Below are 14250 nucleotides of genomic sequence, written 5' to 3' on the forward strand. Positions count from 1 at the left end.
TTTCCGAAGGACAGGCCTGGTGGGCAGGCGGGGTTGGACCTCTTCCCCGAGGCGCGAGGACGCGGGAGAGTCTGACCTGAGGAAGGCAGCTCAGGATGGAAAAGCTCCCCGCTGGGCCGGGCCTGCACCTGCTGATGCACCGGGGGCTGAGCGCCCGCCCGCCTCAGTTCCCCCTTTCACGCATGAGCAACGACAAGTAAACGCAAATGTCAGAACACAAACGTTCGGCTAACTCCTCCAACCCCCGAAGAGAAAGATGGCTTCCCAAACAATTAGGTATTTATTTTATCATCTCATTTGTGGTCACAGGCTGCTTTGTGGGTTTGGATCGCTGTTTCTTTCCAGAACGGCAGCTGATGTAGCAGCAAGTACTTTGCTTTTGTTTCTGGTTTTTTTTTGTTTTTTTTTAAGCGACTTATTTTGCAGCACTTGCCTTGTGGCAGAGGGCTCTCGGCGAGGTTTGGGGTCGAGGCGGTGGTGATGGCTGGAGGAGGAGGAGGAGGCGGGCGCTGAGAAGTCCCAGCCTGCGGTCGCCCCTCACAGCTGTGGTCCCCGGTCGCAGAGGCGCAGCTCAGCTGCAGGTTAGCAGGAGAAATTCTGCTGAGCCTGAGAAAAGGCCGCGGCAGGGGGTGAGCTCGGCTCCGGTCTGGGTTCACACAGTCGGCTAGTCCTTCCTTGGAGGGCAGCGTAGCTCGGAGAAAGTCCAAGTTGCTTCTCCCCTGCTTCACGCTGATGTATAATTATGGGGAAAGTGGGCAAAGGATAAGATGGTAGCGTGTTCTAGACTGGTCGAGGGCCATCCGTGTTTTCACTGTAGGACCATCAGACGGACTGTACCTTAGACCGGTCTCTCTGATCCCCATCAGCTCCGGGACACAGATGCACACAGGTCCCCCATCGAATTCCATCCATGTCTGTGCCCTCACAAGGCTGCAGGCCAGTTGTAGAATTAGTCAAGGTGACAGGTGTCTGGAAACGCCGTGTTTTATCTGTTGACCCTTCATGCTGTTGTGCTCGCTATCCGTGAACCGCCTCAGTCTGTATCCTGAACTAGTCCACGAGGCTAGTGGGACGAGCCACACCTAGGGCTGTAAAAATGCAACATCACTACACAAGTCTTCAGCGTCTTGAAACACCACCGAATGGGGCGGTGACTGCAGGACCCGAGGCCCCCACCCTGTCTTTGGGAGGGTTTGTTGTCACCCAGGTGGCATATGTTAACTCCGAACGCTGGAGTGTCGTGGAGCTGGGGCCTGATCTCGGCTCTGCCTCAGTAAATTGGCCTGAGAAATGGGCATCGCACCACCGGCCCCGCGGTGACCATGAGAACTGCCACCTGTGAGGAAGGGTGGTTGGCGGTGGTCTGGGTCCTGAGTTGAATTTTGGGTCTTAGTTGAAGTAAAATAGGCCCTCCCTCTGCTTTGCCTCTACCCAGAGAGACAATTAAAGAGTGAAACTTCATGACTAAACAGGAAGCTGTACCCCAAAAGGCCGCAGACAAACCGATGGGTTTGCTGCTTTGTAAATTCTCTGAACGCTGGTGACGGGGTGGGGAGAGGAGACAGAGCAGGCTCGGCCTCTTGGGGACCAGCCTTCCGAGTCCACCGAGACGCCCCCTCAAAGCACCCATGTACTGGCCAGCTGGGGTGAAGAGCCTGGTCCCTGGGTTCAAATGGCTGCTCCAAGGGTGTGACCCTGGAATGTGCCTGGCACCTGACAGCCGCTCAGGGCCACTGCAGTGAGTGCCTCTGGGAAAAGTGAACCGTCTTGGCCTTGTCAGCACCTGGGAGCTGACCTTTCTCGGGGTAACCGCGGATCCAGGGCTCTCCCTTAAGGTCCCAGAGGCTCCCCCTGCCGATGGGCAGAGACCAGGGGTCCCAGCAGAGGCAGGGAGGTGGGCGAGGGCCCGTGCGGTGATGCACGCAGGAGGTGGTGGAGGTCGGAGTGCCCGGATGTGTTTGAGGGATGATCCAGAGCGTTAGGACAGAGGTGGGATTTATGGCCCTGAAGGCTCGGGCGGTGCCTTCTGCTTGTGGGTGTGGAACAAGCCAGGGTGCAGCAGAGGTACGAACTGCCCCAGAGCTGCAGGCACCTGGCATGTGGGGGATGGGTCTTTGCGCTTCAGGAGACGGGCTGAGATGCGTGGTTCCAACTTCGTGTGCAGCAGCTTCTAAGGAGGGGAGGAGGTGGCCCCTCGTCCTGGCTGCGGAGCCTGGGCGGGCCCTTGAATAGACCTCGTTCTCAGCACCTGAGAGGTCAGGCCTCCCGCGGCAGAGAAGAGACCACTGAGTGTTCAGTGCCTTGGGAACATCCTGGTTCGTCCCTGACGCTAATAAACAGGCATCTAGTAAGAGTTGGATCCCTCCCTGGAAGAAATGAATCTGAGAAACTATTTCTAAACCAGGCACTCAGAACGGCCCCTGGCCTTGCAACGTGGCCATTTAAAGGCGATGGATGAAATGTTTTGAAAGCTGTAGGCGTTACACACTATAGAGCGGGGACTTTTTATTGCGATTTCAACATTGAAGAGAAACCGTGATCTCATGGAATGGTTTGTAAAGTACCCTGTTCGCGGCTCCGTTTTAAGTGCTCTGATTGGGCAGGGGCTGTAAAAATAGTCCCTTTAGAGAAAACGGTCGCGAGAAGAAAATGTGCATTCTTGGGATTTGCACGCCCACTGAGTGTGTGTCACTCCTGAGAAGAAAACGGGCCCAGGTGAGCACAGGAAGCCTGGGGGGGGGGGGCATCTGAGCAGATCCCCCGTGATACTCCTTGCAGCAGAAGTTAGCTTTGAAAACGGCATCTCCTTAGTTGGCCATGATTCAAAACTCCACGACATAAGCGGCAGCATTGTTTTGTGTAGCTTCAAAAAAACACACAAAAACCACCACAAACTGGCTGGCACTTGAATCTCGGAGATCCCCACTTCTTTGCACAAAGTCCCTCATCTTAGCGACTGTAACCGTGGTTTGGGAGTAATTCTGGCACCGGTGTTAAGACGACACCGAATTTGGGCAGCGGGTTAAGGTCTGTCCTGGGTTCCCAGTGGCCCTAATTTGAGATACTCATTAAATGGCTGATATGAGCATGCATCGGGAGCATAATAGAGGTCGAAGATGACGTTTTTCCTTCTCAAAAATGGTTTTGCAAATCTTTTTCAGAGCTGATAGACACACACCTTAGCTGGATACAAAACATATTATGAAACAGAATGACTGTGATCTTTGATCCGAGAAATCAGAGTTAAAGGTAATTCATATCTTCTGCCTCTCCTTTTGTCTTCCAGCTGTGTGTTCCCTTACCCTGAATTCAAGAAAACCTGACAACCTGAAGTCCACCCTCACAGACACCATTTCCTGCTCTTAGGGGCTGGCCCCCTCCACTTCGCCAGGGACGCCCCTGGGGGACACCCCTGGGGTGCTCGGGTCTGTGAGGCTGGAGCTCAAGGTTGGGGTGGGAAGGAGGGGCTGAGGCTCTGGGGTGCATGCTCTCCCAGGGGAATGCAGCTGTGCCCTGTTCCCATTCGAACATTCTCTCTGCACTTTGCCCCTCCTTTCGGGTTGTCTACTGCGCATACCTACCCCTCAGGCAGGCTCTCCTTCAGGGGGGGCCTCTGCCTGGAGAAGAGAGGGCAGGTAGATAAGAAAACACAGGCAAGTCCTGTCTTTCCACGCTCAGGCTGTACTCGATCTTTTTTTTTTTTTCTTTCTTGATGGAAGGGAGAGGGAGGGAGAGATGGAAACATCGATGAGAGAGAACATCGACTGGCCGCCTCTGGCATGCCCCCCACTGGGGATCGGGCCCACAACCTGGACATGTGCCCTGGCCAGGAATCGAACCGGCGACCTCTTGGTGCAGGGTCGACGCTCAGCCACGGAGCCACACCGGCCGGGCCGTGCCCAGCTTGATCTCATCAGCGTGGCTGAGCTGTGGTTCCCTCTGAGCTCAGCCCCGAAGTGAGCTTCGAGCTCTGGATCCACCTCCATGAGCTTTGGGTCCGGGGCCTGCACAGGAGCCCGGCAGCGAACAGACCGGGTCATGCAGGTGGCAGGAGGCTCTGTGGGTGTAGTGTCCACGTGGGACAGTAGGGACGTCGCTTCACCTCTCTGTGCCTCAGCTCCCAGCGGCTCTCGCTGTTACTTCACCCTCGGCCCATTCAGATCAGACGCGGGCTACAGAGCCCAGCGCCTGGTGCACACTCACCGGAAGTCAGGCAGCATCCACACGGGTGGGTTCCGTGCCTCCTGACGTCTCCCAGCTCCCAGGCCTGTGGCTTTTGAATGGTCCCTTTGCCAGTGAAAGTGGGTCCATGACATCCCAGGCCAGACCCAGAAGCCCACCGCAGTACCATGCGGGGGCCCTCTCTGAACACACACCACATGCCCTCAGATGCCATGCTCACCAGCACACAGCGGTGCCAGCCCAGGACCCAGAGGGCGACACCACTTCCCAAAGGTAGCGTGAACCCGCAGTCGGGAGGGGCGTTTTCTCCGGCACATTCTCCGCCACGGCTATCCGACACTGTCAGCAAAGGCGGTCGTGGGAACACCAGTGCCCGTGGGCTGTGCCCCCAGGTGCCAGACCCCTCCTGAGGACTGCGCCCCGAGGACGCGGGATGACCACCATGCAATGGAAATACCGGTGCGGAGAGTGTAGCCACTGAATTGGAACCAGACCTTTTTTTCACCCGCTGCTGTTAGAACCTGGCCATGCTTCTGGCCTGCGGGGGGCTCTGGCCAGGGGGTCTGACCCGCACGGCCTCAGAGGGATTCACCAGTGAGGCGCCCCCCCCCCCCAGACCGTGCTCCTGGCCCACCAAGGAATTTTCATCCTCCAAGGCCTGGCCCCTCTGGAAAGTGAAGTTCTCAGGTGTCCCCAGAGATGGCGGGGAGGGGACCACAGTCACGGGGGAAGACCCAAGGCCCCTCTCCACCTGCTAGTCGGGGACGCAGCCTGGAGCTCACTCGGCCTCCACGTAGCTTTCCCCGCGGGCAGCTGGAACGAGAGGCAGAAGCCCCGAGAACACTTCCTGTGCTTCTGGGCCCTCCCTCTCATCCCCCTGCCTGGGGTTCGGGCGTGAGGTCGGCCAGGCGCTGCAGGGGGGCAGTGGGCAGCCTGGCACCCCTCTTGGCTCTCGGACTCCTCAGTTTGGCCCAGAGCAGCCGCTGCCTCGATTCCTAAGTGTCTTTCTGGCCGGCCCGGGCTCTCGTGGGCACTCACATGGTCTGACCAGATCTTAGAAAACATGCTTGAGGTTTGGGAGAGAAGCAGGATGGGGTCTGTCCACTCCCTTCCTGTTGCTTCTTTCTCAGGGGATTAAGTTCCAAAGTCAGCAGTTCCGGGGAAAAGGCTGAGAGTCAAAAATTACCCTTGAACGTCTGAAATTGTACCTAAAAGGACATGTGTGTGGTTTTCTGCACGCAGCCCTGCCGGTCATTCCTCTGCAGGCTGAGGTGTGAGCACCTCTGGGCTCAGCGCAGAGAAGGAAGTCAGCACGCAGGTGTCTGGCCTTAAAATGAACCAGGACGCTCTGGGGCAGAGTGGGATGCTCACAGAAATCAACTCCACTTGTAGACATTTAACCCTGCGTCAGCCCGGGACTGTTGGACGCACAATCCTACGAAGGGGCATTGGCTTTCCCAGACTGTCACCCCCCCCCTCCCAAAAAAACAGGTCAAGAGAACACTCTGCTTTCCTTCTTTTCTTTGCCATTGGTATATACGAGGGGTCATTAAACCATGTCCCTGGCCAAATCTGGCCCCTGGCCTGTTTTGGTAAATAAAGTTTTATTGGCACCCAGCCATGCCCACTTGCTCACGTGTTGGCCATCGGCTTTCATGCTCCAGGTGGCCCTTGAGAAACACTTTTATCTGGCCCTTTACAGAAAAAGTTTGGTGACTCCTCGTATATTTTCTCTTTATGTCTACAGCCATTTATTAGAATAGTTATATTTTCTTTTTGATTTGTAATACCTCTTTATATATGACTGACTGTTTGTCATATCTTGAAAATATTTGGAATTTCAAAGAGGCAAGTGTATAACGTTTATGTGCTTATATCTGCCTGTCTTTTCCTTTCTGGCTTCGGCCTGACGTGGGAGGCTTAGCAGTGGCCCTGAGGCTGTAGACACATCCTCATCTGTGCTCTCACCACGGTCTGCTGAGGGTGCTAAAAGGTCAGGGGTGCTGTGGCAGACCCAATACCACTGGCCTCAACTGTTGGAGAAAGTGATACTCAGTGACCACCTTAACCACTTGGCACATGGCTTTCTCTGCTGTTGACTCACACAAAAGACATGCGAGGTCTCCAGGGCCCCGTAAGAAAGGTCACGATTGCTGAGCTTAATAGCACAGTCTCTGTACCATCCGCCATATACTGGAACTGTTCGTAGAATGGGCTCTGGGTTCAGATCCTGACCCCTTCCCTGCACCTGCTATGGCGAGGGACTGCCTGGCTCCCCACCTGTGAAACAGGCATGATTGCATCACTAGGGTTGGTGTGAGAAATAGCTGAGCCCTTCGAACAGTGCCCCGACACAGTCAGCCCTCGATAAAGGTGAATGGCTTCTATTCCTCTGTAGAGAAAAGGCTTCAGACAGGCAACCCATTTGTCAGTTGGATGACAAAGGAAAATCAGCTTCCCTAAACCTAGTGACCTAGGCTGAATATGTGGGGTCCTTGTGGTGGGCTTAGACACATGCATTAGGCACCTGCTGTGTGCATGGTGCTAGGCATGGCACACTGAGGGTACAGGTGGCTCCAATAACCTGGCAGAGGGGAGGCAAGCAAAGCCTTTTGCGAATTCAATACAGTTGACCCTTGAATGACAGGTTTGAACTGAGGGGGTCTACTTCTACGTGGGTGTTTTTCAGTAGATACTGTAAATGTATTTTCTCTTCCTTGTGATTTTCTTAACATTTTCTTTTCTCTAGCTTACTTCATTGTAAGAATAGAGGATATAACACAGCTCACAAAACGTGTTAATTGGCGATGTTATTCAGTAAGGCTTCTGGTCAACAGTAGGCTATTTGTTAATTTGGGGGAGAGTCAAAAGTTACATGTGGATTCTCACCTGTCCAGGGGGTCGGTGCTCCTAACCCCCTGTTGTTCAAGGGTCAACTGTACTTTTTCTGGAGGGAGTGAGGGCCCGTGGTGGGGACGGGCAGGAGAGAGGTGAGGATTGGTCAAGGACAGGGGCTAGTTGTTGAAGGCAGGTGGCCAGTTTGGGAAGAATGGTTGGCGTGGGATAGATGCTCAGAACATTTATTGAATGAAATGCCGACGGCCCCGGCACAGATAAGTGGTTCGGGACTTAGACCTCAGAGTCAGACCTGAGGCGACTTAACTCCTGGGTGTCATGTTCTCATTCATCAGTAAATGTTCGTGAGCACTTCCTGTGCACCAAGGCGCTGGTGAGGAGCTGGGGACACGGGGGGAGGGGTGTGGACAACAACAAACAGAAGCAGTAGAGTGACCAGGAAGTAGTAAATGGGGGTGGGGAAGGGGGGCACCAGCCAGGCGCCCAGAAGACACGGTCCGGCAGAGCCCTGACTGGCGGGAGGAAGGGCAGGAGAGGAGGCGGGAGAGCAGCCAGGGCAGAGGCAGGAGCTGGGTATGGCCGAGCAGAACACAGGAAGCTGGTGTGGTTGGCGTGCAGCGGGGGAGGGCAGCAGGGGGCCCGGCTCAGGGCAGGGTTTCTGGACAAGGGAGACCTTAAGCACACAGAGGGTTCAGAGAGAGGGCGTGAGACTAACGATGTGAGGATGAGGCACAGCAGGGCCGAGGGGGACCCCCATGCTCCCCAAGGACATCATGGTCTTGAGCAAAGGGCGGGGCGGTTCCCTTTCTCTTCCCTCCTGCCAGCTCCCTGGGTCTGCAGAGGTGGGAGCCCGCGGGCAGGAGACGCCGAAGTGGCCACGCAGACCCGCGGGCACCTCCCAGCCCTAGTTTTCAGACTGTCCTGTCTGCACAGCGTTGCTACCACCCCGCTAGCAGCTCTGCTCTAGAACTTTCTCTTCATTTGCAGCCGGGAGCAAGCGCTGAGGTTTCCAAAAGAGAAGGTGCCTCCGCCCAGGGAGGTTCCAGGAGGTTTGAGGGGCTCACGGCAGGGCCACCTCCTCCCCGGCGGCAGGAGGGCTGAGGGGGTGCAGCCGGTGCCCCGAACCTTCCAGGCGCAGCTCTGAGCTTCTGCGGAAAGCTCTCCACCTGGGGGGGAAGCCGCCATGCCCCCACACCCCTGCCCCTTTGCAGCGCCCTGATGCCCACGGCTCTGCCCACCGGCTATTTTTAGAAAGCCCAGGCGGTGGAAAGTTTCCACTCGGGATCCACTCCTCTCGTTTCCTCGCTGAGCAAACAGGAAGCCCTTCAGAATCCGGGCTTTGAGAAGCTGCGCTGACCCACCTCCCCTGCGCTCTGCTCCCCCCGGGCGGGCGGGGCAGCCATCGGCCTCAGTTCAGCACCCCCAGCCCCCTGGCACCCGGCACACAGTAGGTGCCCCGTTAATGCAGGTTAGCCGAGTCTGCCCACTCATCCTCTGGGTTCCCCTCACACATCCCTTCCCACACTTTGTCAATGCTTGTTATGCTCGTACATCCATTCTCATACATGAACACACAAGGATCTTATTCCAATATATACATACATCCCACTCTGTGAACCAGTACCTGCTAGACACTGGGCATGTGGTAGCTCTGTCACTTGTATCATCTCATCCAGGCTCCTCAACAACCCTAGAAGGAAGGTAGCATTTTCATACACAGTTCACAGATGGGGAAACCGAGGCACGGAACACCTCCATCACTCGGGCAGGGTTCAGCAAGTGAGGGAGCGGCAGAGGTGGGATTCGAACCCTGCACCAGGCTCTGCAGGTGAACGCTCCCCGTGCACATGCTCTCAGAGCTCTGCTGGAGAGCCTCCAGCCGAACCGGGCTGGTTCTGGCGCAAAAGAAAGTACCGAGTCCAGAGTCCCGCACAAAGCATGGGGTGTCGCCAACCACCACAGCACGGGTCACAGGACCCCCGTCAGCAGCCTGTGGGGAGCTGGACGTCTGTCAGTGCCCACGGCAGCCCTGACGGGCGCACACTGCTGAGCCCCACTTGACAGACGAGAAAACCGAGGCACAGAGAGGTCAAGTCACGCATAGCTCGTCCGGCTCTGGGCAGAGAGACTTGGAGCAAATCTCCACAGTGAACCTCCCTGCGAATTCCCCTCTCTAACTGGAGTCAGGCTGAAATGAGAGAAGACAACAGGAGGCAGCGGTGGGAAGAAGTCGGCATCAGAACTAGGAGAGGGGAGGGCCGTGCACCTTTGATGGGACGCTCCCAGCCGCCCCTGGGACCAGTGCACACACCTGAGGGCAGGTGCACACCCTGCGTCTGGGCCACCATTGATGGCAGCATTGCCTTTTCGCAGGACCCAGTATTCTGAGACCTCCCTACCTCGATTCCGAGAACTAGTGTCCAGAGCAGCGGCCACATGGGAGACGAGAGCTAGCCCTCAGTGCCCGTGGCTGGCATTGCCGTCTCGGTTCCCCGCTGGGAATCCCACACACCCTCCTGGAGAAAGAAGGGCCCTTCTGAGGACGCCTTCTGCTTCAGAAGACTCACGGCAGGGGGTGGGGGTCCTGAAGGAAATAGAGGTTATGTTTACACTGTGGCCAGTCTTGGTGGTATTCCCACCCGCTGCCCTTTTAAAGGCCTCTTTTAAGAGCTGTACATTTTGTGGGTCGAGGGCCTGCATTTTCGCCATGTAGCAGGCGTTTTCTGGGTGTCGGAATGATGGAAGGGGTCTGGGAGACAGTGGAGAGCCTGCAGTGCATGAAATACAAAGACAGGAAGAGAGAGAGGACTGAGAACGTGCCCCACGGACCGACTCCATTTCTGCCTTGAATTTTTTAAAGTTACCGCTTGGACAGAGTTCACCAAAAACTCCCGCATATCATCTCGGGGAACAGAAGTGTGTTTGGGGGGAGAAAAGCCTGATTGTTTCAGGTTCTAGAAAGTGAGTCTGATCCTTGTTCTTGGTTCTCTCTCTCTTTCTCTTTTCTCTTGTAGTTAATGAAATCATCAGGAAGGAGTTTTCGGGACCTCCCACCAGAAACCAGACGTAGAAGCAGCAATAGCAAGACCCCGCCCGCGCCCGCCCCTCGGAGCCTCCCACTGCGCTCGCCTGTCCCGCCGGGGCCTGTCCCGCCGGGGTCCGCTCGGGCCGCGTTCTGGCAGACAGACTGTCCCTCCAGGGGTCGCCACCTCGCTCTGGACACACCAGCGGGGACGCTCTGCCTTTTGATTCCTTTGTTTTAAATCCCAAAGAGTATCTCGATGAACTTGAATGGTGTCCCATCCAAACCTTAAGTGCCTGCTGACCGAAACTAGACTCTGATCCAGACAGCTCACCGGAACGCGCCTGAGAGCGGGTGACCGGAGCTCGGGGCGTGGGCTGGGGGCACGGAAGGCTCAGCCCTGTGGTCAAACCCCAGCCCGTGGCTCATTTTCCCAGCTCCAGCACCTTCTGAAGGAAAAGAGGCCCCAAACAGAGCCAGCAAAGGCTGAAGAAGCAGAGAAGGAAGCCAGACCGCCGTCCGTGGGACCTCGGGCGCCCCTGTTCACGCCACAGTGGGGCCGCAGCGGACACTTACTTTCCAGTTCTCATCCGGAAGCAAAGCTGTCTGGCCCGCACGAGATGACCTGTTAAAATGCCTTGGTGTTAAGTTATGACATGTATACACTTTTTTTTTTCCTGCTTCAGAAAGCTGGCCAGGGTGGCTGGAGGTGGACCCTCCTTGGCCAGCTGCTCCCACCCCTCCACCGAGGCCGTGGCCTGGAGACAGCAGCCCAGGCTGCAGAATGAGCTCCTCGCCGCAGCCCAGACCTGACGCTCCGACGCCCCGCGTGCTTCCTTCCCCACCGCCAGCTTTTCCTAAAGTAGTTCAGAAGAATCTGGAGCACGTGCGTTTTCAGAAGGCATGGCAGAGGGCAGTAGCAGTCCCCGCCCCTCGCCCAAAGCAAGGACAGGTGTTTCTGTTAAGAGGTTGTGAAATGCGGCAAACGTGTTTCTGTGAGTGGGCTCCCCCCAGCAGGGGAAGGGACTGAAGTCCCTCTTTCTGGCCTAGATTCAAAGTGAGAATATTCAAGCTCAGGATTTGGCCCCCAAGGCCATTGGTTATTTTGACCTGAACCCATCGAAAGCCCTGCTCGGCTCCAAAGACCTGTCTGCATTGGCCGCCTCACCCAGCACAGGACACCCAGACAGGAGCAGGTCCGCCCACGGGCGCATCCCTTAGACGGCACGTTTGACCCCCTCTTATTTCTCTCCACGGAGCACACCCCGAGTTCTCCAGAATCTCCCTCCTTCGGTGCACTTTTTGCCAACAAAACCCTCATCGTTCTTCACAGGCGAGTTTTTATCACAAAGATGCATTTTGTTTGCGTTTACTACAGACGGCCCAGGACAAGCCAGGGATTCATGCTCAGCCAGGCAGTGGCCCCCGTCATCAACGGAGTAAGTGTGCTAGCACTTGGCGACAGGCTGCACTCTGGTGACTTCTAACCAAGTCTGCCAGGCAGACAGCCGAAGCAGGGACTCGTGGGCGAGGGCCCACCGTGGGCTTTCTAAGTGCTGCCTTTTTCATCCAGGCTGCCCAGAGGTAAGACCTCCCTGAGCGCCGGGCCAGGGGAGCAGGACTTGGTGACCACGGCCTGGTGTAGTCCCCAGAGAGAGGACAGGATGCCCAGGTTGGGGCCTTTGCACCCTCTTCTCTATAACCTTTGGCTCAAGATTTAACATTTATTTTCCCCTATGACAGGGGCCCTGTCTTCCACCCACCCACGCACAAAGTTTAGCAACAATTCTTTTAAACAGAAAGCCAGTAAGGAGGCGACCGCTGCTGCAAGGCTTCGAGGATGCAGACTTCGTCCTGATGAAAAGCTCCTTCAACACGCAGCTCTGCCCAGAGGCTGTGTCTCCAGCGACACCGACCTCACCGGGACGAGTTCAAGTGTTCGGCGAGTGCTGTGTTCTCACTCGGCCTGGCTAGGAGCCATTTTTTTTTTTTTTGCACATGAGGGAATTTGGCTTTTCCTCAGTTATCTGAATGTTTAACCCAAGTGCCTTCCTGCTATTGTAGCAAAGTCTCTCAGCTTCACTGAGCATGGGGTGAAAAAGGACTAATGCATTTTCCAACCATCTTGTACCCATGCGAGCGACAAGGGCCTCCTGTTAGCTCAAACCCCTGTACGTGTGTGCGTGTGTGTGTGTGTGTGTGATACACACCCAAGCCCTCTTTTTCTAAGACATCTTAGCTAGATATTATAGGAAGCACTTCCAGGAAACAACTATACCAAACAGCAAGGGAAAGAGAAGCCAAGGCGTTCGTTTCGAGCACGGGCAAGAGAACATGTTGTTAAGGAACCGACAGCCACAGAGAACGTTGTGTCGGTCACCGAGGCCGGAGGAAATTTCGCTGAGAGTGCATGCTCGTGAACTGTTTTCAGGATGGGAAGAGGCTACCAGCTCCTCTGAGAAGGAGCAAGCAGGGGAGTCTGGGTGGTGGAGGTGTGTGTCGCATGCGTGCTGCGGCTGGACGGGCCGCGGTCAGGCGGCTTGCGCTCGCTGCCTTCCAGGTGGTTCCGTGTGCAGCGCTTGCACAGAACCCTGCCGTGTCGCTGAATGTAGTCCATCCCCAGTGTGCCCCTTTTTCCTGCCTTGTACAAAAATACTGCTGCTTGATAATATATAATAGCAATCCAAATTAATTAGTATGTTATTAAATTTTATTTTTCTTATCTGTATTTTTATGCTTTTTATCTGTTCTCAAAAATATCGCACCCCTGTTGGGATTAGGAGAATATTTATAAATGGTCAGAAGGCTTTTCTCAAGCGTCTCCTTTGGCATAGAAGTTGATTCCCCACCCCAGGAGAAACGATGTATTCTTGAAAACGTGTTAATCATTCCAGAAACGAAAAGCAAACCCCAGCTCAGAGCCGGTCATCAGTCACCTGTCTCCTAGACGGAAGCATCTCTGGAGAAGGGGTGGGGTGGGGGCGGGAGGGGTTCTGGGGCCGAAGGAATGGACGCTGCCTGACTCCAGCTCTGAGCCTCAGTCTGTCACCCAGGAGACTTGTAAAGTGTTTAGATCCCCCAAGAAGTCGATGGTATGAAAGACAACTGCCTGTGTTGTAATGGGGTTCCGGAAGCGTTCATGTTCACAGAGCTGACTGAACCCCAGGAGATAAACCCCCACACGTGATCCGCAGGACCGACCAGGGTTTTCGGCACTGACAGCCAGAATGGAGGGAGCCGATCCCGTCTGAGGCTGGGGAGCACCGGGTAGCTTTCCTGTTTACGTCTGTCCCAGGAAGCCCGCCCGGCCAACGCGGCAGCTGTCACGCCGAGAGAGACCGGATGCCAATGTGTCCCGACTGTCACTCTGGACTAAAGGGGGGCAGGATTTGTTTACTGTTATGTCAAAAGACACTTCCCAAGCGCTTTCCATTGTTAAAAATTGAAAGACTGTCAGGGGTCCGGGTAACAACGGCTCACTTTGCGTTTACAAGAAGCATGGGGTTGTGACATTCTGGACAAGCAGGGTGATCAACTTTCCTGAACTTATTTTTTTTGTAGAGGGACAGCCCTTTAGCAGGTACCCAACACACCTTCACCTGGGTCTTCCAAGCTCGGGGCTTGGGCGTTCAGTCTCTCGGAGCCCAGCCAGCCCACGCCCGTGACGTCCTGCATCCCCAATAAATACTTAAGCAAAAAGGAAGCGTCACAGAAACCTGGGATGGCGAGCACCCACCTCCCCCGCTTTTCCGAGCGCCTCGAGTTACAGCCAGCATCACTCTCTCAACTCAGTTCGTTCGAAAACAAACTTTTCTGGTGCCTGTGAGCTAGATGCTCCCCGAGCAAGCCCCTCGAGGGCTGAGACAGGGAGTCGGGTGCTGGGAGGAAGGCCGAGCAGCTGCCTTGGCGCAGCCGGTGCCCGATGAGAACTCCGCCTGCCTCGCTCGGGGTTTGCGTGAACTGAGTACCAGTGCTGCTGCTTCCGCCAGGGAAGCTGCGCTCAGCCTCCTGATTGGCTGTGGCTGGGCCGCGCTCAGCATCCTGATTGGCTGTGGCTGGGCCGCACTCAGCATCCTGATTGGCTGTGGCTGGGCCGAGCTTAGCATCCTGATTGGCTGTGGCTGGGCCGAGCTTAGCATCCTGAACATGTTGTCAGACCACCTCACTGGCCCCAGGGGCCGCTCCTGCCC

The 14250-nt window shown here is 55.8% G+C and overlaps 1 protein-coding gene across 5 annotated transcripts in view; it reads left to right on the forward strand.

Annotated features, from left to right (window-relative positions):
• The window catches only part of NFATC2 (nuclear factor of activated T cells 2), a 142809-nt gene extending 132648 nt beyond the window's left edge, over nucleotides 1–10161 (forward strand). For 4 of the 5 annotated variants that reach the window (XM_036244331.1, XM_036244330.1, XM_036244329.1 and 1 more), the window contains exons 10-11: nucleotides 3162–3249; nucleotides 10053–10161. In XM_036244331.1, the coding sequence (XP_036100224.1) occupies nucleotides 3162–3205 (44 nt within the window). In that variant the 3' untranslated portion in view covers nucleotides 3206–3249; nucleotides 10053–10161. The remainder of the gene's footprint in view (nucleotides 1–3161; nucleotides 3250–10052) is intronic. The other variant, XM_036244328.1, reaches the window with a different exon arrangement.
• The last annotated feature ends 4089 nt before the right edge of the window (nucleotides 10162–14250 follow it).

The sequence above is a fragment of the Molossus molossus genome, unplaced genomic scaffold (genome assembly GCF_014108415.1).
Source record: "Molossus molossus isolate mMolMol1 unplaced genomic scaffold, mMolMol1.p scaffold_m16_p_6, whole genome shotgun sequence".
Classification (NCBI taxonomy): Eukaryota; Metazoa; Chordata; class Mammalia; order Chiroptera; family Molossidae; genus Molossus; species Molossus molossus.